The sequence below is a fragment of the Desmodus rotundus genome, chromosome 2, assembly GCF_022682495.2.
Source record: "Desmodus rotundus isolate HL8 chromosome 2, HLdesRot8A.1, whole genome shotgun sequence".
NCBI classification, from domain to species: domain Eukaryota; kingdom Metazoa; phylum Chordata; class Mammalia; order Chiroptera; family Phyllostomidae; genus Desmodus; species Desmodus rotundus.
Window position 1 is genome coordinate 29,658,467 of NC_071388.1, and position 26,606 is coordinate 29,685,072.

The 26,606-nt window shown below is 36.0% G+C and overlaps 1 protein-coding gene and 1 pseudogene across 1 annotated transcript in view; one reads left to right on the plus strand and one right to left on the minus strand.

Annotated features, from left to right (window-relative positions):
- ZBBX (zinc finger B-box domain containing) overlaps positions 1 to 26,606 on the minus strand; it is a 112,278-nt gene that overhangs the window by 22,741 nt on the left and 62,931 nt on the right. The window contains 9 exon segments of the mRNA XM_045197635.3: positions 995 to 1,111; positions 1,903 to 2,056; positions 5,454 to 5,764; positions 10,000 to 10,092; positions 10,201 to 10,337; positions 12,121 to 12,200; positions 13,353 to 13,453; positions 13,823 to 13,932; positions 22,185 to 22,305. Of these exon segments, the coding sequence (XP_045053570.2) occupies positions 995 to 1,111; positions 1,903 to 2,056; positions 5,454 to 5,764; positions 10,000 to 10,092; positions 10,201 to 10,337; positions 12,121 to 12,200; positions 13,353 to 13,453; positions 13,823 to 13,932; positions 22,185 to 22,305 (1,224 nt within the window).
- LOC112304803 (ATP synthase F(0) complex subunit B1, mitochondrial pseudogene) lies at positions 19,261 to 20,029 on the plus strand (annotated as a pseudogene).

The window sequence follows — 26,606 nt, forward strand, 5'->3', positions numbered from 1 at the left end:
CTGACAGTTTCACACATAAATGCATATGAAAAATATCTTTTCTAGCCAAAGAGCTTTAATCATAGGATTTAGGGCAAGAGAGACATATAAATGTTACACATCTGTACAGTCATATGTAATTAAATTTATGGCATGAAGTTGGCCTTCAGACAAAAGCAAATAGCTCCTTTTTCAAGTGTTCTTCCTAAACCCATCTGGGAATATTACTTATGCATCCTCCCCCTGCCCCCAGCCCAGCACAGTACTAACATACTCAACACAGCTGTGTTGCATTGCCTTAATTCATCAGTCATCTGCAAATTCATGTGGAATTCAGCATCAAAGAAACCTACTTTAATAGGTATTATTGGATAACAATAATGATCTATATACTTACTAGAAAAATATTACAACAAACATTCAACATGTCAAAGAGTTATCCTATAGAAAAAAATTTTGCAATTATTTTGGTTAGAGAATGGAGTAAATGAACAAAATCAAGATCCCAGCGTTAACACATTTAGCCTTAGGTTTAGCATGGGGGTGTCTCGCCCACGCCTACCAGCAGTAAACTTAGATTAAGCCATTATCTAATCAGCCCATAAACCAGGTGGAGGGTATGTGAAGCTTAGTATAAATACACTGTTTTTCTCTAAGTGTAACGGAACTGAGCAGATAAGGATTGTGCAAAACATACACCATATCCTGAGCTACATTTTAAAAATATTGTGCTCTAATTCATTGCTACAGAAAATAACTAAGACTGTAACCCAGGTTTTTTTTTACAGGAATAATGGCTACTCTAGGGTTGGTTTTTTCTTTTGTTTGGGGGTTGTTTTTTTGTCTTTTGTTTTGTTTTTGTTGCTTGGGAAGAAAAGTAGAGGACACTTAGTTTAAATGACTAAGTTTATATTATAAAATGTGAAACTTAATTTTCAGGTGGCTGGTAAACTGGTGAAGTCACACTAACAAGGTGAGTCGCCAGTATGTCACTGTGGTCTTCAGTCCGCCTTACCCGTCCTCGGTGGGGCTCCACTCGTCAGGGGGCTCCGGGCACTCAGCACCACACCCAGGGCAACCTCGCTGTCAGCATGCGCACTCACGCTGTGCTCTGGGATCCAGTCTCTGCCTCCTCGGACAGAAAAATGGTACAATCACATACACTCTCAAAAGGAAAAAAATCCTTGTTGTTGCTTTATTTATTTACTATAGAGTTTATTAATTAATCAAATCATACTGTTACTGAATATTATTTAGCTAAATAAGGAACATTTATAATAGTTTGGTATATACGATGAAAGACAAAATCTCATAATTACACAATAAAAACCATTAGATTCACATAGCTTAAAACAAGAAAAATAAACTGTCAATTGCAAAGATACTACACACGTGTTTGAGTAGAAACAAATAATTTAAGAAGTAGTTAACAATATAAGGTAAAGTATAATCATTTGTATGTGAGTAAACACCTTTAAACACATAAGAAACCTAAGAATACACATGACACCAAAATCTCATTTCAAAAGGAAGTTACGGGTATGGCTCAGAAATCTCACAGATCCTGAGATTTTTGGAATTTTCTTTTAAGATGGCATTTAAGAATCATCATACAACGCTTAAGAGTTAATAAACTGAGTCAAAGAATTTTTATTTTACTGTTCAGAAGGGGCCACACTTCCAAATGCTAAAAATAACCTCTGCCCAATGTCATTGAAGTCACCCTGTCTGCCGTTCTGACAGCAGCCTTCAGGGCCAACAGGGGGCAGTCACACAGCACTGGTAGTTTATGCTGGAGAAGAATGAGATTTATTTGTTGGACAGAATTGCCCAGTATTTCCAAAATTGGGGACGAACTGTTTTAAAAAAACATGTCAGAAAATTGTTAGGTTGGTCCACAGGCCATCTGATGTCTGAATTTACCTGCAATTGTCATCCTAATACTGGAATAACCACGTTCTAAGTTATGAGAAGGAAGTAAGTTTAGTCTTTCATTTTTATCAGAAACAAAGAATCTTTCAAGTCCTTGGTATCGTTCCGTTATAGGCTTACTTCTGCAGGCTATTTCTTGTAACAACTAGGAAACAAAATATTCAACAAAATTAAGTTTATTTTACCTCATCAACACAAAACAGCACATTCATTTATTGAGCACCTACTACATTCTTAGCATGGATTCTGCCCTCATCAAGTTGAAGTTCTACTGGTGGAGACATGAATAATAACATTTATATATGGCAAGTTTTAAGAAATGTACAATTTCATAATAATATGAAACCACAATTACATAATAATATGAAAGTTGCCATCCACCCAAGGAGTGTCAGAGTTCATGAAACAAAGTTTCCCTTTCTCCTTTCCTTCCTTTATTTTCTTTCCTCAATGTCTTTGCACAGACGTTATCTGGAAAACCGAATCCCTCTCATACCCTGTGTTTTCAAACTAGTATTTTTTTCTGTACATAAAATAATTTTAAAGATGAAAGTAAAATATCAAAGGGAATAGATCTGATCAGATCACGGTCACAGACAGAGTCCAAATTAACAAAATATTCATCATGAAGCAAATGGGACACGGAGGCAGGAGCAAGCTAAGTAATTGGAGGAGTTTATATGTCTAGAAACTAGCTGACTTAAGTTTTGAATATAGGGCCATTTCACTTGACACCTAGGCTTATTCCATCACCCAATGAATTAGTTTTTTGATATGTTTTCATCCTAGGGAAGGCTATAATGAGATTAAAAATCTACAGGAGTCTCGTAGGAAAAGATTCGTGATTCAGAAGCAGGAGCTCCAGATGGGCTTAAAATGTACCAGAGTGGCTATCAGTATTTAAAAGTTCCATAATGGACCTAATGAATGCCTCAATGCAGTCTGTTCAAGGAGATAGCCAATGCAAAGAAAATTATTATAACTCTATTAAAATGTATAAATCATACAAATGGTAAAATGTTACAAAACCAAGTTAGTGACCAATAAATTATCTCCCTCAAAGACAAGTCCAAGTCCACTCTAACCCATCTTCACTGGTTCTCCCAAACACTGAAAAACCAATCCACAGAACCCCTTCAGCCCCAGTGGAGTTCGTATTTGGATTAGGCAATTGCAAATCTGGATGGGTTTACAAGCCTTGGCTGATAAGCAAGAACAATAAGAGCAGGTCTGTTTGTTTTACCAAATTCACAAAGTAAATATTGGTTGCTTCAGAACCAGAACCAAGAGCCCCTGATTAGACCGTGTTCTTCCCGGCCCCTGACCCTACCTCACTGCTGCTTGTTAATACTTAATTCCATAGGAGGTTCCACCTTTATGAAGAACTCAGTTTCTGAAAACTGAAGTGCAAAATGAACTGTCTTACACTCAATTTGGAAGTCAATAAATGTCATTGGTAAAAATTGCTCCTATTGCCCCCTCTTGAATTTTCCACCAGAACACAACAGATTTTAAAGTAGTTTCTGCTCAGGGAATGGCTTCTACGAGGGCAGGAGGAACACACAAATAGTGTGTGTAGTCAGTAGGGATGAAAAGAAAGCATATTATTTATAAAGCACTGTGCTCTATGATGCATTACCAATTTTTTTACAATAGTAGCATGAGAGATCAAAATATGATTAGTAGCTTTTTAACATTTCACTTTAAATTATGAAATACTTTACATAGATATGAACAACACATGATTCAACTTGATCACACAATGTAAAATCAGTACTTTGAAAGATTTGCTTCAGATTTCTAAACCAAAAATAGATATTAATCTTTATATATCTAACTAATTGTATTTCACTGAAGTTGACATACTCTATTCCAATAATATTTTGGACTATTACCACATTTGAGTGTATCCATAAAGAGTTATAAACATCGTAAATGTTTCCAAAAATGCTATCAAACTATATGTATCCTTTTACATTTCAATTTTAACATCATATTTTGAGATATATCCATGTTAATAAAAGTAGTTCGATTTTATTTATTTCAGCTACTATATTACTTTCTATTAGGATATGAATTACCACAGTTTATGTACCTGTGAGTTTTGCCAAATGCCTTTTATTAGGTTCCAGAAGATGATGTCTCCCCCTAGGACGAAGGTCAGGTAGACCTATGCCCAGTAAAAAAGAATGGTGTTTCCTATGCTCAGGTTTCCTCTCCTACAACATGACATGCTGCATGTCCAGGGGTCACCCAGCCCTCTTCCTAATGCCCTGTGGGAACTAGAAGATGGGAGGTCTTGTTTGTTCTGACCACAGAAGTTCAATCTATGATCCACTGTTTTCTGCACTGAGAGATGGGAGAGAGCAGCTCATCTGCAGTGAGGGTTTATTGGGGGGAAGCTATTATTATCTAAGCTTTGGGAATGTCTTCCCAGAAGGAACTGGAATTTAGTTTTGTCAGATACATTCAGGGTATACAAAGACAGGCATGGGTTAACATTAATACTAATTTCATGCCCGGAGATTCCAAGCAGGAAATGTACACTCAAACTCAACCTATGCTAATGGAAAGAAAACTCAAGATATCTATTTTCCAAATTAGATATCTTATTGACCTGGCCCAGATCCCCACAGAAATCAGTTTCCTTTCATCTTCTTGCATCTGTGAATATGTCTCCTGGTGAAGTCCTTCAGAGACTAGCAGACTATTAGGGATCTAAGGTTCTGCACAGGTCTCAGTTCTAATTTCACACTTCAAAAGGAACAAGGCCTGTCACAAAGTGGGCACAGAAATCCAATCCCCAAGTAGAAGCCACAGCAGCTCAACATTCAGTCTGATTTTTGGTACCACCTTCAGTTTAAGTGCTGTGGAGATTCACTTCATATGACTTTAAAGGATTGTTCAAATGTTTAACTTCCCAATTTCCAAAGAATTTGACATTTGTCTTGCTCAATTACCTGAGTTTATTATAGATAACACTATTAGTTAATATTTTCAGTATGTAGAACAGAAATTTATATGTAGTTTTAAAATTTGGCAATAATGCAATAATGAACTAGTTTACCTTTTTCCTGAAGAAACAAAATCTTCACCCCTATTTCTTTATTAGCCATGTTCCTTTAAATCCTATACTTACAGCAATCCACAAAAACTCATTCTATCTACATATGTGCCTTTTTTTCACTTTAACCAGTGACTATACAGTGAAATAACTAGAAAGGATTTATTACACTAAATTATTCATAATAGCGCATGCCATTTAGAAAGGTAACAGCACTCTTACTATGGTGCATGAGATGGGCCTTAAAGTTTTACTTGTTATAGAAGCCATTTATTAAAATGGCATTTGCCATATTAGAATCTGTCCTGTAAGTCATTAACAACCTTTCCCATATAACTCAAACTTCAACTACCTCATGATTATATATGGTAGCACATTCTAACTTCAGTAAGTAATATTTAAGAATATATTGTGTGAGTATAAATTTTCTTATGTTTCCTATAAACTTTTTAATATAACAAACATAATAGAAATTTACCAGTGGTGACTCCATGGTTTTTGAATCTTCACAGTCTGGCCTCTCAGGAAGATTGCCAAATTCCAATGATTCTTCGGTGTCCTGTGACAGTTTCTCCTTAGTGGAAGATGTTTCTAAATCTACACTTGGCAAAGAATCCTTGCTCTCAAATGATATGCAGGAATTATCCAACTTCTGATTACTTTCCATATCTTTTATACTTTTCTCTTTGAAATGCCTTTCAAAGAAGCTGCTTTCCCTTAATTTTTCAGCAGTAGGAGAATAAACATCAGGGTCGACATCTTTATCTGATGTTGTATTTGAAGTTCCTGCTGTCAAAAACACACATTTATAAAAGTTAACTAAATACATTTAAACAAATAAACTGATTAATCTGTTCCTAACCCAAATGCTCTGTGGCGTAAACCTGTATCGTTAAACACTATTTTATTAACATTTTTATACTGAGTTCTCAGTGTTAAATTACTATTACGCAGTTTTTGTTCATAAATGATAATCATGATTTACTTAGGCATTCAAATCTTAATGAGCTAAAGACTAACGGAGGGAAGCATGAATTTATTTTTTAATGAAATCTTGAAATTGATGCAAACTTTTATTCAGCCCATGGTTTAATTTCTACTTTCCTACCTCCTCTCTCTCACTCAAATTTTACAACAGCAATTTAAAGGAAGTAATGCGGAGGCGATCTTATTTCCACATTTCAGCCTCTCTTCCTGAGCATGCTAGTGACAAGGAGAGGGCAAAGGGAGGTCTGCCGGATAAAAGAGCAGTAGTTGGGGCACACAGAATGTCTAGGCTGGGACACCTCCCTCTGGAACGCTACAAAAGGAGCAAGATTTTATTAGTCACCACCTCATCATGTCAGCTTTTCATAGGTCACACGGTTTCCATCACTGGTTTCAATCTGGCTGCACAATGGATTCATCAGGAGGTACTCTTTAAAATTGTCAGTGTGTGGGCCTGACCCCAGACCAACTGAGTCACTCTATTGTCTTTTGTAAGTTTGTTCCTTTTCCCTCTGCCAATTATCTGGGTGATTATAATGTGCAACCTGGGTTGTGAAACATTGGTCTATATTTTCTGAAGAGTAAAAATTATTGAATAATTTTTGCACTATATTGCTTTCATTTTAAATAAAAAATATTTATACCATTTTCCAGATTTAATACAGCTTCATCTGATTATCCCGTATTCTCTTTCCAATATAAACACTGTATCTCTATAAGTATACTGTGTAAAACAGTAGAGGCTAAACCAGTCTCCAGTGGTGTGAATTCTACCTTGCAGGCCGAATGACTTGTGACAAGTGTTGATACAGCTCGGCAACTGCATGTAGCGTTTATAACGTTCACTTCCAACAACTCCCACCTCTTAAATTGTACAAATACTATGAGAAATGCAATAACTTATGAGTCATAGAAATGCTTTAATAAGAAGAATTTTATAAAGGCTATTCAGTTTAATAAAACTTCCACAACAATGCTGTACTTTCCTTCTAAACTTAAATAGAAATTATTTTATTGTTGTTGTTGCTTTTTGATAGAAACACCTGCCATTTAGTACATGTGAATGTCTGCGACTAACCACTACAATATTTTTTCAAGGTGGCAAAATTCTATTATTAGGATCTTTTGCTGAACAGGAAACAAAATAGCCGCTTATTAATGTTTAAAATGTGATGAAGAAAGTAGAGGCATTATTTAATTTAGCTTATTTATTAGAAGCCCTGTTAAGTCATAAAAATTAGATATCTTAGTTTAACATTCATAAATCAATTTAATTCATCACATCATGTTAAGGAAGAAAAATCACAGGATCATATCAGTCAATACGGAAAATGCACAAAAAAATCTAATACCCATTTATGATTAAAAAAAAAACTCAGCAAACTAGAAATAAAGGAATCCCTCAGTACTAGAAATCCCTCAACCTGATAAAGACTACCAAAAAAATTATAGTTCACATCATACGTAATAATGAGCAACTAGGAGTTCTACTCCTACAATGAAGAACAAGGCTAAGTTTTCCCCTCTTACCCCTCCTTTTTAAAGATTGAGCTAGAAATTCTAGCTAATCAATAAAACAAGAAAAGGAAGTAAAAGGTATACAGATTGGAGAAAGAAATCTGATATTGTTCACATAGGATATGATCATCTGTGTACAAAGTCCAAACGAATGAACAAAAAGAAAGAAATGAAGTGATTACTGCAAAGTTGCAGGATACGCGGTCAACATACAAAAGTCAATCCCTTTCCTACATACCAACATGAACAAGTGGAATTTGAAGTCAGCGTCATACCATTTGCATTAGCACACAAACAAATGAAATACTTCAGCATAAATCTAAAAAACTATGTACAGGTCTATATGAGAAAACTAGAAATCTCTGATTAAAGAAATTAAAGAACTAAATAAATATACAGTTCATGTTCATGGTTAGGAAACTTCAATATCATCAAGATGTCAGCTTTTCCCAAATTGATCTATAGACACCATGCACTCCCAATCAAAATCTCAGCAAACTATTTCGTGGATATTGATAAATTTATTCTAAAGATTATATTGAGAGGCAAAAGACTCAGAATAGCCAACACAACATTCAAGGAGAAGGACAAAGTCAGAAAATTGACAGACACTATATAACTTCAAGAATTACTATATGATTATACTAATAAAGACAATGTGGCATTAGCAAAAGTATAAAAAATAGATCAATGAAACAGAATAGGGAATCTATAAATAGACCCACATAAATACAGTCAGCCCATCTTTGACCAAAGAACAAAGGCAATACACTGGTGAAAAAAAAAATCACCTTTTCAATGAATATTGCTGGAACAACTGGACCACCACATGCCCAAAAAATTAAGCTGGACACAGGCCCTACACCCTTCACAGAAATTAACTAAAAATAAAGGGTAGACCTAAATGTAAAATGCAAAGCTATGAAACTCCTAGAACAGTGGAGAAAATGTAGGTCATACTGAGTATCATGGTGACCTTTTCAAACACAACACAGAAGGCAGAATCCAGAAAGAAATAACTGATAAGCTGGACTTTATTAAAAGTAAAAATGCCTGTTCTATAAAAGACACTGGCAAGAAAATAAGAAGTGAAGCTACAGACAGACTTGGAGAAAACATTTGCAAAATATGTATCTAGTGAAGTACTGTTATCCAAAATATACAAAAGAACCCTTAAATCTCAACAGTAAGAATGACTGACTCTTCAGTCATCCTGACAACCCAACTAAAAAATGGGCCAAGAACCTTAATAGACACCTCATCAAAGAAGATATATTGGCCCTGGCTGGTCAGGCTCAGTGGATTGAGCGCCAGCCTGCAAACCACTGGCTGGTTCAATTCCCTGTCTGGTCACATGCCTGGGTTGTGGGCCAGGCCCCCAGTATAGGGTGTGCAAGAGGCAACCACACATTAATGTTTTTCTCCTACTCTTTCTCACTCCCTTCCTTTAAAAATGAATAAATAAAAGAAAATATATTGATGGAAAATAAGCATATGAAAAGAAGTTCAAGATCATAAACCTCTAGGGAACTGCAGCTAAAAACAACAATGAAATACCAGAACACAATTATTAGAAGGGCAAAAATCTGAAACGCCAGCAACGTCAGATGCTGACAAGAACATGGAGAACAGAAACAGTCATTCATTGCTGGTGGGAATGCAAAATGGTGCAGCCACTTTGGAAGACAGTTTAGTGATCTCTTACACAACCAAATATGTACAACATGTGATCCAACAATCATACTTCTTGATATTACCCAAATGAGGAGAACATGTAGGTCCAAACAAAAACACACATATAGATATTTATAACAGCTTTATTCATAATTGCCAAAACTTGGAAATAACCAAGATGGTTTTCAATAAGTGCACATACAAGTGTAAATAAATTGTGCTAAATTCAGACAATGGAATTTCAGCACTAAAAATAAATGAGCTATCAAGCCATAATAAAATGTGGAAACACCTTTAAATGCATGTCACTAAGTGAAATTTGAAGGCTGCATATTGCACTGCATATGATTCCACCTATATAACATTCTGGAAAAAGGCAAAACTATGGAGACAGTAAAAAATATTAGTGGTAGCGAGGGGTTAGGAAGAAAGGAGGTCTGAGAAGGCAGAGCACAAAGGATTTTCAGAGCAGTTAAAACTGTTTTGTATGAAACTGTAATGCTGGGTACATGTCATTATACCCATCGAGTGTGCAACCAAGACTGAACCCTAATGTAAACTATGGATATATGGTGGTAACAATGTATCAGTGCATGCTTGTTGATTGACAATGCACTACTACTCTGGTTCAAGATGTTGCTAATGAGTTAAGCTGTGAATTTGTGGCAGCAAAGGGTAAATGGGAACTCTATACTTCCTGCTCAATTTTGCTGCGAACCTAAATCTGCTCTAACAGTCTATTTACATAAATTAAGTATCTTTAAAGTATCACTCAATAGACATTTAAAGTCAGCCTTTTCCCATAAGTAACTGAAACACCATGCTCCATGTAAATCAAAACATACCTTCTGGATGAGATTGAGAGTCCTCCAAAGTCCTAAACTCTGGTTTGGGTATATTTTCAGCCAGTTTTCTTCTGAGTCCTAAATTTTCTGGGTCTAAATAAATAGTAAAATAGTCAAAGCTTTTATATACTGCAATGCCAATTGATTTTATCAAATTACCAACATTTATTGCTAATAATATTAATCAAGGGAAAAGGTTACCTTTTGAGTTATCTTCACAGTAAGAGCTGTTGCTTAGATAAAGATGTAAGAAGTCTGTTTTTCCCTTTGTAAAAACATGATGCTGAAGGATGTCCTTTTCATATAGAAAAGCATTCTGATAATCATGAAATCTGCAACTTTCATGTTTATGGACAAGCAAAAGAATAGAGTTGAAAAAAATAATGTTAAAAAAAGTAAAGAGTACCAGTTTATTAACACAAATATAATAAAATCTTAAGGGAATAGGAATATTCATACTGTGTTTTAGCCTTGCTGTGGGACACGTTGTTAACTACAAGTAACTAAACAGTGTTATGGATTTAAAAGAAATAGGGAACTGGGCCAACACTGATTTAACTACAACATTTTAACTGAAAGTTTCTTTTAAAAATATTCTGGAATAAGTTTTGTTCTTTATATTCTTTCTTAAAATGATGGAGAGTTATCTTTCAAGCACATTGAAATCTGATGAAATCAGGGGTTTTTTGATTCAATTTATTGGGGTAACATTGGTTAATAAAATTAAATAGGTTTTGGGTATACAATTCCATAATACATCTTCTGTATAATGTATTGGGTTTACCGCCCCAAGTCAAGTCTCCTTCCATCAAATCAAAGCTTTATACTTAAACTTTTAATTGTTCATCAATGAACTGTAAGATTTAAAATGTCATGTGTGGTATTTGTTCTATTTTTAATGATGATTACTATATATAAGCACTGTTACAATTTAACATTTTCTATTGAGTAATATATTGAATAATGTCTGATAGTTTTGTAAACTCTATATAGTACCATCATAAAAACTCATGGATTACGCTTAATCAAAAAGGTCTTCTTGTATTGTCACCTATGATTCATTATTTTTCTTAGAAAATAAGAAGCTCTAAGAGCACCTACAAACTCAAGATGCCCAACTATTGCCAAAGCATGATCAGTAACTTTTTCTGCCTTCTCTAATACCATACATGGAGATCAAAGCAAAAATGTATAATAAGATATGTAAAAATCAAATTAAAAAGCAGAAGTGCCTTTCGTTAGGGGTACAGTAATGGATAAAAACCTCTTATTTACAACCAGAAGGTTGTCTACTACTTGCTGACAAAATGTCAACTGTCAAAAGCACTTTTGCAGCCAGATATCTGGGTCTATGTGTCTAATCATGGGGCTTTGCAGGTCCGAGTGCATCGCAAAAGCCCATTGCTGCTCCAAAATACTGACAGGGGCCTAAGTGGATCTGAACATATAAGCAAAGAATTGACATTGGGGTTACTTAGTAGAAACTTCATTTTGCTGTTTAACCAATTTAACACTTTGTAGTCAAAACATCTGAAATCCTAGCTAAAGTTTCAACAGTGAAGGGGACTTAAAGTAATTTTTAACATTACTAACAAACACAGCTAGATGTTATCTTCCATTTGGAAATGACAAAATTCTACAAAATTTGCAAAGTGAACCATTATACTTAATTTGTTAATTACACAGTAAAATGGAAGTAATCTATAATTTGGGAGCTCTTTTGATCTCTTAAATTAATCCTTAATAATATCTGTTTGATTTAGGGTTCATAGCAAATTAAAGTGAGAAAAATTCAGTTATCTTTGAAAATGAACACAGCTCATATGAAATATATTATCCTTGGTCAGCAATTTCAAACAATAATAATTCCTAAATTCATTGGCATGTATTAAATAATCCAGATGTTATGTAAGTATATAAATATATCATTGTGGACAAATTTCAAATTGTTGAATGATGACAAATATTAGCAATATTGTACCCAAATTTAAACACAGCTTTAATAAAATAGACTCTAACATAAAGCTATTTGTTTTTTACATTATATATTTCTCATTTAAAATGATACTTGCTTTTGGTGGGTTTTTAATAAGCCTCAAAGGTGAATCAGAAAGGCCTTACCTTTGCTGACTGTCTGCAACAGCTAATTCAACTTTGTAAGGTACGATGTTTCCTCGTTCTTCAAATTCCTCTTTGTAAGTCTAATTGAATGCATGTTGTGTAATATTAGTATATTCAATAAATATGCTACATATTAACCAGCTAACTTGCGGGTAATATTTAGAGAAGTTTCTTAAATAATGTCATGAGCTCTCTGACTATATGTCATAGATCATGAGTTTCTAGAAGAACCCAACAAATTCAACAGATATTGGCTGAGGGCATTTGCTCTGTCAGTCATTTTATTGTTACTCTCACACTCAGAACCAACGGTGACAACTGTTGTTTTGTTTCGTAACTACTAAGTGCCCAGTAGATTATTGACCGAGATGTTTTAGTTCTCTGGCCAGCGTGTTACAAGCTTACCATGTACATAAAGAATTAGTAATAAGCACACACACACATATATGTGTGTGTGTGCATATTTATTTTGCTCAATAGCTAACATTTGTCCGGAGGAGAAATAAAACTGTTGGTCGGTGCACACGAACACACATGTGCACGCACACATCAGGGGCTGGTAACCTAAGGAAGAAAGTAGTATTAAAGAGGTGTCTCCTACATTCTAGGACTTTTCCTTGACAACCACAGTAATAGAAATACTGAGGATAAGCGGTGTATTCAACTAGTAGGTGACTAGAAAGCCAGAAATATACTAAGTTGGTCACAACTTGAACTTTCAGCCTGGAGCTCTAGCTCTAACTGGCTCTAGCTTTAGCTGATCCTACTTGTTGTCTTCTAGAGATTTGTATTCAAGTAATTATTATACAAAATTCTAAAGTGTTCACACTATTTTTCCTTTAAATAGGAAGTAATACTAATGACATTCAAAAAACTAAATGTATACATTTTATTAGATACCATCCTAATCTGTGTTTAAAAGCCTGATAACATAAAAAAACTAAATAAAACAAACAATAAACTACATTTATACACATAAGTTAAAAGAATAAAATGTCTTCTCATCTCCATACATGCTTCCAAAAAGTGGCTCATTATCAATACAGAAATTGACTATCAGACTAAAATAATACTCTTATTACTATCAGCATGTTAAAATTCAAACACTTACAAATTTCCTATTAAATTATGTTGAATTATGAAAGAAAGTTTATTGCAAATAAAGTGTGGTTGTAACTATTGTTATGAAATTGCTGTTTGTTAAGTAACACGAGTGGTCACTGTGCACTTACATCATCCAGTTCGACTATTTTTACAGATGTTTCAGGTCTCTCTACTCTATCTTCTTCAACTGGCATAGAAAGCGCTGGGCACTGTACTGTGGCCTCCTCAGCTAGGAAATAAGATTAGAAAATAATGTAATCAAAGAATATACTTTACCTGATAATTTCCTGTCTTCAAATAACAGAAAAAGTTTTTTAAAAAGTATGTTCTCTTGTGCATGCACACAAATATATAAATGCTGTCGATGTTCCTAGTTCAAGTAAAATGCACATTTTCTTAACATTCAGCTTTTAAGTGAAACTATTTAAATTAGGCAAAGTAAATCTGGAAAGTGGGAAGTATGTATTTTGATTGGAAGATAAAGGGTACATAGTCCAGTTGAGAATGATACAATAAGACAAACAAAAGCAGAGGCTGATTAATCCTTAGACTATATAATTTGAAATAATTTGAAAATATTTATCACGACTGAACTAACCATCACTGTCTTCATCACTTTCGGGCTGAGAATGCTGTGCCTCAGTAGTGGTTGTGCATTGAGGTATGAACGTATCTGGTAGCATGTTTTGAAGTTGCTCCAGGGGAGTTCTACAAAACAAGAAGGAAGCAATTAGGAGACGAAAATACATTATCTAAAACTTCCCAGACAAAATCTTGATTTATTTCACCAAGGAGTGAGTCTACATAATTAGCAATGAAATCACAGTTATACTTTGAATGTACAGAAGAAAAGTATGATTGCATAAAAGAACCTTAATCTACTAAAATAATTTTGAAAATCAAATTAGCATCACACAACATTTTTTAATTGTATATCCCACTGTTTTTTGTTTAGGATGAAAAGTAAAGTTCTAATAGAAGTCAGTGTTCTTGCAAAAGGCACACAAAGCCCATTAAACATATCGCACTATTTGAAAATGAATTTATGAATGTGTGCTGTGTCTTACATCTTTGGCATTATGTTGATAAGTCTAAGAGAACCTGAAGACATTTTTCCAAGCTTCCATCAAGCCGGAAGGGTCCCATGACATGAATGTGAAGTGTTCTTACTGTGGCATCTGTCCCCAATTAATAATGAGGTCTGATATGGCCCATCTCACGCTGAAGGGATTGAAGCACAGGGATTCTCAGAGGTCAAGAGTGTGCATCTGGCCTCAGAGGTTATTCCCAAATGACGGGAAGCTGCTTACTTTCTAACCAAGAATAAAAGTAGCTGCAGCCCTTGTAGACCACACAATCTAATGCAGTCCCCATATAAAGGTCATGTGGCCTTCTTCATAACACTGATAGGTAAAATTGGTACATAACTTACCATGCATCAGGCTCTGTTCTAACTAATTTGGAGCATTTAATCTTAGAATATACATTAAATAGGCACTAGTGTTATTTTAATTTTACAGATGAAGACATAGAGGCACAAAAAACAAACCAACTTGTTCAAAATCATTCAGGTAATAAATGCAGAAGAAGAATTTGAACCCAAAGCATCTGCCTCCCCAAGCCCGTATTTATAACCATTAGTCTACACTGCCTTTGTCTCCATCTTCAAAGGCATAAAAAGCTGATAGTTTCCTGGCAATCTACAGTTACGTTCATGTTCCCAACACAGGATATGCATATATCAGAACACCCCAAAATATTTACTTTATGCAGCTTTGTGTCTTGACAAATTTGATGAGCATATCATTTTACATCCATAATTTAATTAAGTGATGAAAATATTGAAGAGTAAAGATCAAAGACAAATTGGTACCTGGCCATCAGAAATCTCTTTCCAATTTGACATGGATATACTGTATTAAAATTCAATCACAGATTCATGTAAGTGTATTATTATCCAAATACTTCTTCATGAAGTGCAAATGTCTGATTTTACGAGTAAAGACTTGAACCAAAGACTTACAGAGTCTAGGTAGTAAAGCACAGGAGTTAAGAACCCCTATAGATTGTTTATTATAAACTCACTATTTTCAAGATGAGAAAATGTAGGCCAAGAAAATTTAAGTGATTTGCTCATGAGCAAATAACCAGTTAGTGAATAAACTAAGTCTATTGTGGGTATTGAACCCCTGGCACCCATGCCTTGCTAAAAGATTAAGCCACATAAATAAAGGATAAATATACAAGATATTTTAAAATAGGATTATGTAAAAACTTAAATTGAACATTGAGGACATGTGTGATGAGTGGTTGTAAAGGTATTCTGTGAATTTGTTAAGCTGTTTGCCTCACAATCATCAAGGAAGATCATTTTTAAATGCAGCATCCATCTCTTGTCCATCCTTTAAAACACTGATTTTTAGATTCATCTGGGGTTAGGTAGAGGAATCAGTATTCAAAAAACTTGCCCGGGGTACTCCTGATAATGAACTAGAACTGATAATTAAATGTACTGAAAAGAGTAGGGGAATTTGAGTGGGAAAACCAGCTAACTGCTAATATTCACCCTTAAAATACTCTAAATTCAAATCATATACTTCCTGTCATGAAACTTTCCTAGAATTTTAAAGATCTGCTGGAGACATTAAGATATAGTAAGATCTGTCAACACTTCTATATTGGTTGCACATGAAATAAAAAAAACTTATTCAAATCATAAAAGAAATACAAAAACAAAAATGCAATGGAACATATATGCATAAATCTACTATGAAACATGACAGAGGCAAAGATAAAGTCTCAACCATGATCATCATTATCAACAGGGGAAACTTTTCAGAAGCGCAGCGTCAGAAATGTTGTGATCAATTTATAATCACAAACCTGTAAATGACAAATGGATTGCCCTATACCAGCATCTGAAATTAAGACATAAAGTATTAACTCAAAAGAAATGATCACTATTTAAAAAATATTAACTGGAAATAAGATTGTAGCAAGTATGTTCACTAACCATTATTTTGTAACGAGAAAATTTACCAATGCTCAGTATTCAGCATAGCTCAGGACTTCATGTGCCCAAGATTAAAGGTTTTTGCATTTGTGTCCAAGCACAAACGATGGTGGTCATTTAGTAACAAAATTGTGCTTCTTTCATTGAATAACAGACTCAGTATGAAAGGCATCAAAGAGCAGCCACCATAAAAGATAAGAGAACGTGATGTTACTTTTAGGTAATAATTCTTAAACTAAAAGGAGGCAACTGACAGGTAGACACCACTGAGTTTCACACCTGAAGGACTGTTACAGGCATCATACTTCAAAAGAGACATATAAAACTTAAATAATGGCTACATAGGAATAACTAAAACAGGATATGAATGAACTTAAAACCCTGCCAATAAACCACAATGTGATACAACTACAACCCTAATAAAGTGACCACCAAAAGAAAAAGAACCTGAAAATGCCAGGCACTGGCAAGAATAGAAAGCAACTAGAACACTCCTAGGCTGCAGGAAGGAACGCAAAACTATGCAGTCTTATGGAAGACAGTTTGGCTATTTCTCCGAAAGACAAACATACACTTACCATATAACTTAGCCAATCCAGTCTCAGATATTTACCCAGGAAATTAAAAACCTGTATTCAAACAAAAACCTATATGCAGATATTTATAACAGATTTAGCCATTATACAAAAAAAAACCCCAGAAATTAGAAGGATATTTTTCTTTTTTAAAAAAAGAGATTATATTTATTTATTTTTAAAGAGAGGGTAGTAAGGGAGGGAGAAAGAATCCATTGTTTGCCTCTCACACGCTCCCACCTGGAGACCTGAAATGCAACCTAGGCATGTGCCCTGACCAGGAATTGAACTGGCGACCTATCAGTTTGCAGTACGATGCCCACCCACTGAGCCAAGCCAGGCAGAGCACAGCAGGATATATTTCAACATTTACATAGATGAACTTTATATCCCAGTGATGAAATAATACTCCACAATAAAAAGGAATAGATTTTGATTCACTCAAGAATATGTCTGAATCTTAAATGCATTTCGTTAAATGAAGGCCACAAAGGCTACATATTGCATGATTTCATTTACATGACAGTCAGAAAAAGGCAAATGTATAAGGATGGAAACTGACCAATGGCTGCCATAGGCTGGGGAAGAAGAGCTGACTACAAAGGGGAAGTACGAGCAAATGTCAAGGTGATGGAATTGTGCTGTTTGGTACTCTGACAAACCCATGATTCCAGGCATTGGTGAAAACCCATAGAACCATACATGAGTTTATGCTAGTCAAAAATTTTTAAAGTAATTACTAAATGGTAAAATCACTCTACAGGAGGCAGGAAAGAAATGAGTACCATGGGCTGAGCAACTTTGGAAAGCAATGTTGTGCCTCGATACGGTAGGCTAACGATAGACAGCACTGTACACAAACAATGTACTCCAGTTGGGGAATTTTTCTCACAGTGATGTTAGCAATTCTGAAACCACTTTATACACATACCAAAGGTGATAAATTAATAAATGTACCATAGATAATGATAGCCAGAATTCTCACCCTGTAGGTGAAAGAAACTACAAATAAGCAAAGAGAGAATGTAATGAACCACAGGATTCTGGTTTAGAGCTGGAGGTATGAGTGTAAACTCACGTTAAAATATATGCATTTTTTTCTAGATGTTCTCTGAGAAGGCCTAGGGTCTGTGACACCTGAGCAGCAAGGAGCACAGCTAGAGCCCAGATACTGGTTTCTGAATACGATTCTCCAACAATAGGAGCCATGATTCTTTGGAGAAATGATTTCTGAGTTAGAGCAGATAAATACACCTTGAATGCCAAAAAAAGGAAGAGATACTCAAAGCAAAACAACTGACAAAGAAAAACCACATTGAATGAAGACAGGCATCAACCTGAAAGAGTCTCAATGGTCAAAGCAGAAACTATTTGAGTCACAAAATAAAGAATAGTATCAGATTTTAATCAAAAAAATAAATATCCATGAGTCCACATAAGTAACCAGTCAAATGAATAAATGGATATCCTTCCTTGAAGAATCCCAATAATAAATGTAAAAGAAATGAAGGAAATAGAAAATTACCAACAGAGCAGAGAGTAAAAGGTGCTGCAGGAAAATCTGCTGACAAATGCTAGAATTAGTAAATGAAAATGTAAGGAAAAGCAGGATTTTGCATCATTTCAAAGGATCTCCCCTAAAATATTTGTTAATTAATATGATGTGAATATCTGTGTCCCCCCTAAAATTCAAAGGTTGAAATCCTAACACCAAATGTGATTGTATTAGGAGGTGGGGACTTTGGGGTGATATGGTCATTAAGGCAGAGTCCGCCACGTGAGGATAACAAACAACCACCTATGAATCAGAAAGCAGACTGTCATCAGAGTCTGAATCTTTATCTTGGACTTCCTAATCTTCACAACTCTAAGAAATAGAGGTTTGTTGTTTATAAGCCACCCATTCTGCAGTATTCTGTTATAACATCTCAATGGACAAAGACAAAAATTGCTATCAGAAGCAGAGTGCTGCTGTAACAAATACTTTTTTAAAAATGAGGAACAAATTTTGGAACTGAGTAATGGATAGAAAAGGTTTGAAGTCCATGCTAGAAAAAGGCTATGTTGCTCCAAATGGACACTTAAAGACAATTCTGGTGGGGGCTCAGAACAAGAAGAAAGAGCTGTAGAAAAAGACAGACTTCTCAGAGAATACCTAAGTACTCTTGAACAGAACGTCAGTAGAAATATGGATGGTAAATGCCATTTTGATGTATCAGATGGAAACGAGAAACATGTTATTAGACAGTGGAAGAAAGGCAATCAATGTTAATAAATTGGCAACAAACCTGGATGAATTGTGTTTTCTGTCCTAGGGTTTTATGAAAGGTAGAATTTGCGAGTATTGAAATTATACATATATGAGCAGCCATCTTGCTCTGGCCCCTGACAGACTCTCCCATCCAGGTCACTGGGACACCAGGACTGCCAAGCGGGCCCTCGCTGACCATGTTGTCTCAAGTGGTACTTTCTGCTGCCGCCATTGCTGTCCCCTCTCTCAAGAACACAGCCATCCTTGGTCCAGAAGTATTGCAGGCAACAAAGATCTTTCACACCAGGCAACCAAGTCTTGCCCCTGTACCACCTCTCCCCAAATATGGAGGAAAGGTTTGTCATGGGCTGATCCCTGAGAAATTCTTCCAATTCCTTTATCCTAAAACCAGTATAACAGGACCCTATGTGCTCGGAATTGGGCTTATGCTATATTTTCTAACCACGGAAATACATGTGGTTAGTCCAGAGGCCATCTCTGCCATATCAACAATAGGGTTGTTTATCTACATAACTAAAAAATATGGTGCCTCAGTTGAGGAATTTACTGATAAACTCAATAAGAAAAAATTGCCCAATTGGAAGAAGTGAAACAAGCTTCCGTCAGAAACATCCAGGATGCAACTGATCTGGAGGAGTCCCACCAGGCACTGGTTCAAATGCGCCATTACCTGTTTGATGTCCAGAGGAATAACACTGTGATGGCCTTGGCGGTTACTTACTGGGAATGGCTGCAGAGAGTGCACAACGAGGTAAGGAATTACCTGGACTATCATATCTCTGTGCAGAACGTAATGTGTTGGAAGGAACCCCAGCACCTGATAAAACAGGTGGAGAAACACGAGGTGCAGAGCATCTCTACGCAGCAGAAAAGGGGACAGTGGCCAAGTGCACTGCAGATCTAAACCTGCTCACAATGAAGGCGCAAGCGCAGCCAGTCCTGTGAATGAGTTTATCTGGACTGACGCAGCTAGAAACACTTGACTGAATGGAAACTAGACTGCGACCAGAGCTTTCTGTACCGCTCTCTACTGCAGTACAGTCACTCCACCTAAAAATGAAAAGTGTGAGTTTCATCTTGTGGCAGAACTTAAGCAATCTATTGGCCAAAAATGTTTCCTGTCCTTCTTACTGTTCCATGATCACTTTTGAATAAGCAGTTCGCTTTTAACAAAATTTGGTACTTGACTAAAGACTACCAAGTTATAATTTAAACTTGTAATTAGTTTCACCATCTTATAATAAAGTGGCAGTTGGAAAAAAAAAAAAAAGAAGTTGCATATATGGCTGAGGCAATTTCTAAGCAGTGCTAAAGAAGAGTCCTGGTTTCTCATGTCTGTTCATAGTAAAATGCAAGAAGAGAGAAATTACTTAAAGACAGAATTATTCATCAAAAAGAAAAGAAAAACTTAAAATTTTAGAACATTCTCAGGCTACCTATATTGAAAAGAATGAAAGAGCCTATTCAGGAGAGAACAGGAAGTACAGGGCCAAAGGATCATCTGACAGGGAGATTAGCCAGCCATCTAAAGAGAAGACAGGACCTATTGTTCAATATAATAGAAGAATGACCCTGAAGGCAATTCAGAAACCATCAAGACTATCCCTCCCATCAGAGAACAAGAAAGCTCCAGGTTGCTACAGAAAGCAATGCCCAGGGAAACTGTAGGGACAAGGCTATCCCCATGACCCTAGAAAAGAAGAGACACCAGATTCCAGCACTGGACAGTCATAGGCATATGACACAGCACAGAGCCACCACAGGAATGAGGTCACCCAAAGCCGGAGGCCAGAGCCACACAGAGACTTGGGAGCTCAATCTCTGTCCAGCAAAGCTGCAGGGGCAGAACTTCTCACAGTGTTTCCAGAAGGCTGGACCCCTGCTCTAGTATGTCTAGAAAGTGGGACCTCCAACCCAATGGGTCTGTGGGGCAGAGTAACAATCAAAGGGATAATTCTCAAGACTTGAGATATAATAGAATTTGTCCTCTTGGGTTGCAGAGTGGCTCAGGACCTGTTTCTTCTTTCCTGTTTCTCCCTTTTAGAATGGGAATATCTATCCTTCGTCTGCCTCACCACTGTATTTTAGAAGCACATATGTTTGATTTCACAGGTTGACAGAAAACGATTTGCCTCTGAATGAATCGTGTATTCAGTCTTACCCATATCTGATTTAGATGGTATGTACATAAGAATGTGGACTTTAGACTTTTGGTTCTGGAATGAGTTAAGAATTTTAGGCCTATTGAAATGGGATGGACATATTTTGCATGAAAATAGGCCATGACTTTTGGGGGACCAGGAGCAGAAAACTCTGTTCGGAAGGTCTGTGCTCCTCCAAAATTGGTGTGTTGAAATCCTAACCTCCAAGGTCACAGTAGCAGGAGGTGAGGCCTTTGGGAGGAGATTAGGTCCTGAGCATAGAGCCTTCTTGAATGGGATTAGTGCCCTTGTAAAAGAGACCTGAGAAAGACCCTAGTCCCATCTGCTGGTGAGCACACAATGGGAAGATGGGCCTCTATGAACCAGGAGGTCTCCAGACACTGAATCTGCCGGCACCTTTATCTTGGACTTCCCAGCCTTAAGATCTGTGAAAAATAAATGTTGTTTATTCATATTTAATGTTAAATTTTAAATAATTTGTAAAATGGTGAATCTAATGAAAATAGTCTTCAAATAAAATATATTTGAATACTATTAATAAAATTATGAAATTAAAGGTCTAATGAAACTTAAAAGAGGATTCTGAAAAATATAGCCTCAAAAGTTTATGCTAATGTAAAATGTCCAAGAGCACTACCTTCTCAGAGCAGTCTTTCATTTATCATATGATTTTGCTATTATTCATTAATTTTATCCTGTTGTGTGCCTTTTCCCCACATTTACATTTACATTTCTCAAGGAAAACCCTAAACTAATGATGTATCATATACATAAATAGAATTAAAATTCTTATTAGAACGGTAGAAGCTTCATGGGAATTTAATATTGCATTAAAAGTATTCATGCAGATGTGAAGCTACCAGAAAGCATGTCACACAAGCAGAAAACATAAATAGCTTTTATATTTCTTATTAATAGTGCAAAAATTCAGAGAATACCTTCTGTGTTTTTTAAGCCATAATTTTTCCATGTAGGATATACTGTCTTCTTTAAATTCAATGTTAAGTGGTTCTCTCCAAATTTTCAAATTGGTTTGTACTTCACATTCTTCCAATGAGTCTGTAACAATAAACATCACATATGTACTTAATGTAACCTGGTCTATAAATCATTATAGCTTCTCTCAAGATACAGAACTTACCAAACGTTCTCTGGTATTTATTTACAATCAACGGTGCTAGGTTTAAATAATGCAAAAGCGTTCAATATTGATGACTTATTAAATGACTGTATAGACAGTTTTCTTAATAATCCCTTGAAATAAAAGAACCTGATGATTCACAAGGTTTTGAAAAGCAACTAATTCTTTTAGATGCTAAAAATAAAGGCAAATAGATTCATTATATATTCTATAAACACACAGAAACCTGAAGGTATGTATTATAGCCACTGACAATATTTACACTTTATGGGAAACAGAAAATAAATAACTCAGAATGGCACCTGGAGGAAACAACGGTCTTCATGAATTTATGGCTACATGGCAATTTACTTCCAGATGCTTAAGATGTTTCTGAAGTACTACCAAATTAAAACTGCTGTTCAGAGGTGTTTAAAACCGATGGAGATTTCTGGGAAAGAAATAACTACAGAACTTGGAAATTCAAAGTACATTACTAAGCTAAATGACTAAGAAACATATGAAAAAACACTCGGTGTCATTTATAATGAAGTGTGCAAATTAGACATACCATTTTCTCTCTCTCAGACCAACAAAACTTTTAAAATCTGACTTTTTAAGTGGTGGTGATAACGGGAGGCAACCAAACATTTTCTACACTGCAGGTGAGACTGTAAACTGATACAAACACTTAGGGAAATGATTGGTTTCATCTAGTGTAGTTGAAGCCATGTACACCCGACGACCCAGCTACACTCCCAGGAATAGACACCCTAGAAATGTATGTGCATGTGTTCCAGGAGACCTGTACGACTCAATGGAATATCCACAATAGCACCATTCATAACGGCAAAAATGAGAATCAACCCAAACAACCATCCACATTCAAACAGGTAAACTGTGCTATATTCATACAACAGAGGACTATTAAGCAGTGAAAATGAATGAAATACAACTATGCACATATTGATGAGTAAATAGCAGTAAATAATATTCAGTGAAATAAACAAGGTGCAAAAGAATTCATACACTAGCTTTCCACTTACATAATATTCCCATACATGCAAATTTAATAGTATGTTGTTTACACACAGGCAATAAACTGCAAGAAAATCAAGGGAGTGAAAACTTACAATTCAGGTCACTGATAGTCGCTTAGAGAGAAGGGAAGAGGGGAGAGAACAGGTGCTTACTGTTTTGTTTTTCTTTATAAACTATATAAATTTTATAAATGTTCCTTTATATCTCCTTAATATCTTAGGAAAATGAAAATGCTTACAAATATATACATATAATACACACAGACTATCACACATATAGTACTCTGGGGCAAATAAAAATCACATATTATGTCAACAAAAGTCCTCATCTTAATGAGTTCTCTGCAGAAACCACACTGTTGACCTCACTTCTTGATATTAATACACTGTCTTCCATTGGTTTTCATGAATTTTTCACCTATTACAAATTTTGTACCTATCTCTATGCCACTCTATATCTTCTCTACAAGTTTGTCTTTCCAGGCCAGTAGATGCAGTTCCTTTCTAGTCTATTTTGTTAAAATATTGTCCTTTGCTGTCTAAGGTCCAGCCATACCCACCGACCTTCAGCCCTATTGACACTATATGTTTCCTTCCATCATAGAGTGTTTGCAATGCTACCATCTGTCCCCACTCTCCAATTTACTCTCTAGACCTTAACTCAAATCTTGGTTTCTTAGAAATCCTTTTTCTGATCATCTGCACCTCAGAGTCCTGAAAACAAAAAGAAAACTTAAAGGGGTAATTTAAAGAAGGTCAAATGAAGGGACTAACTAATAATCACTTGTTAGGGCTACGGGGCCCTGGCTGGTGTGGCTCAGATTGAATGTATGCCTGCAAACCAAAGTGTCAGTTCGATTCCCAGTCAGAGCACATGCCTGGGTCATGGGCCAGGTCCACAGTTGGGGGTGCATGAGGGGCAACCACATATTAATATTCCTCACTCTCTCTTTCTCCCCCCTCTCTAAAAGAAATAAATAATTTTTTAAATATTAAAAAAACAAAGAAAGAGTGAAAAGCTACATTTGAGGGGACTAAGTAAGAGAACTATTGTAGGAAGTCATTGAAGGTAATGGCTGTGGGAGAGAGTTTATCTGAGTGATGCTAATAATGTGAGTAGAGAATGCAGTTGCTGCAAAACCTCAGCATATCAACAAGGAAAGGGAGAGTAAATGCCTCTACCTCCTTTTTCTCACCCTTCAGTGTCCTGTTAGTGTCTCAAATTGGCCAAACCCAACTAGAAACCAGAGAATAAAGAAGCTCAGTTGATGTAATATCCAGAGTTTAACCTCTCAGTTCACAGAATAGGGCAGAAATGGAAGAGAATGGATCTAGAGAGAAAGGGTCTACTTACTCCACATCTGAACAATCCTCTCTCTCTCTCTCTCTCTCTCTCTCTCAAGAAAAAAAGGAAAGAAAAAACTCATGTCTGAAGGACAGGAAAAACACAAGGTTCTATATGCACTTTGTGCCATGGAGAGAGTTCAATTTCCAACTTAGTGATACTCCCAAGTGAAACCTAAATTATAATGTTAGATATCTGTAGTACACAGCATATAAGGCTGCAAAAAAAGAAAGAGGAGGGAAAAAACAATTATTCGCCATAAATCATAGCTGCTTTGGTCGCAATTTTGCAGCTGGTTTTGAAGCCCAAGTTGATTGGATTACCATAGCCTCCTTCTTTCTCCACTCATTCCATGTTAGCCTTGCTGTCTGCCAACACTTTTACCCGGAGGATTGACACAAAGCTTCATGCCCAAAGGATCCAAAACCATGCAAGCCCATTCTTCATTGGATTGCCACATTTTCTCAATGAGCATTATCACTGAATACAGAAGATTAATGTGTGTGTTGTTGAATGGTTTCCATATGAGGTCTATTTTTTCTTCATCATGTAATAACATCACAATGGTTCTTTGGGTCTTAAGCTCAACCAACATAGTTGTACAGCACCCCTTCCCGACTATTGGTGTTGAGAACCAAAATGCCCATGGGTAATCTCAGCTACCTGTTTAATGAAAGCATGGCTGGAGTTTCATGTAATATATAGCACCCTATAAAAAAAGCACCCCAGCTTCACAGGACAGTTGTTTCTGTGCTGAGACCCATACTGGACCTTCAGCAGGGTATCCCACAATACTATCAAGAAAGCTGCTTCTAGAAACACTACACATGGTAAGATCAGTAAATTCGAAGGCTAGGAGCTGATTACTATATCTATTTCATAATAAACTGAGTGTTTTGGCTTGAGACAAATGTGTGAGATACCACAGTGATAAATAAGGCTTCTGTTGGCAGGCATCCTACAGGCAGGGAAGGCAAATCTGTATCTAAAATATGCAGATTTTCTCAGGTGGACAAATCACAGCCCAATCCATTGTAGACAGGGTGAAATACAATCATCCTGTACCAGATGCTGCCTATTCCCTTATCCCCTTATCCCAAATCCCCTTAGCACCTTGACATCAACCTAATGTGCAAGCATCATCATTTTTGCAATAGAAGACCATCGAGGTCCTTCAGGAGAGATAGTGTAGGTCTGGAGTGAGAGTGTGAAGGTATACTGTTATCCCTGCTATATGAATTCAAATTATTTCTCATTATCTTTATTAATAGAAATAGAAAAGAATACATTTCATAGGTCAAAGATCAGCAAACTACAGCGCACAGGCCAAATACGATCCACTAACTGCTTTGCATGGCCTTTGAGCTAAGAGTGTTTTTTTGTTTTAATGGTTGGGAAAAAAACCAAAAGAATAATAACACATTGTGACATGCAAACATTATATGAAATTCAAATGTCCGTGTCCATAAATAAGGTTTTAATGGAACATAGCCACTCCCATTTGTTTATGTATTGTCTTTGTCTGCTTTCATGCTGCAACGGCAGAGTTGCATGTTTCTGAATGGCCCTCAAAGGCTAAACTATTTATTATCTGACCCTTTACAGAACATGCTTGCCAGCCCTTACCCCTATACTAGGTCAATGGCTGCCCACCCAACCACAGAGAATGTGTGGATTTTCACTGCACCCAGGAAAGCAACTGTGATTGGCACCATCATCCCCATCTAATCAAGTCTGCTAAAACCCATGGTCATTCTCCAAAACCATTCATCGGCTTTTGCACCACAAAGTAAAGTTAAATAGAAATATAATGAAAAGAAGTTTTCATGAATCTTTCAAATCTTTTATGTTGGCA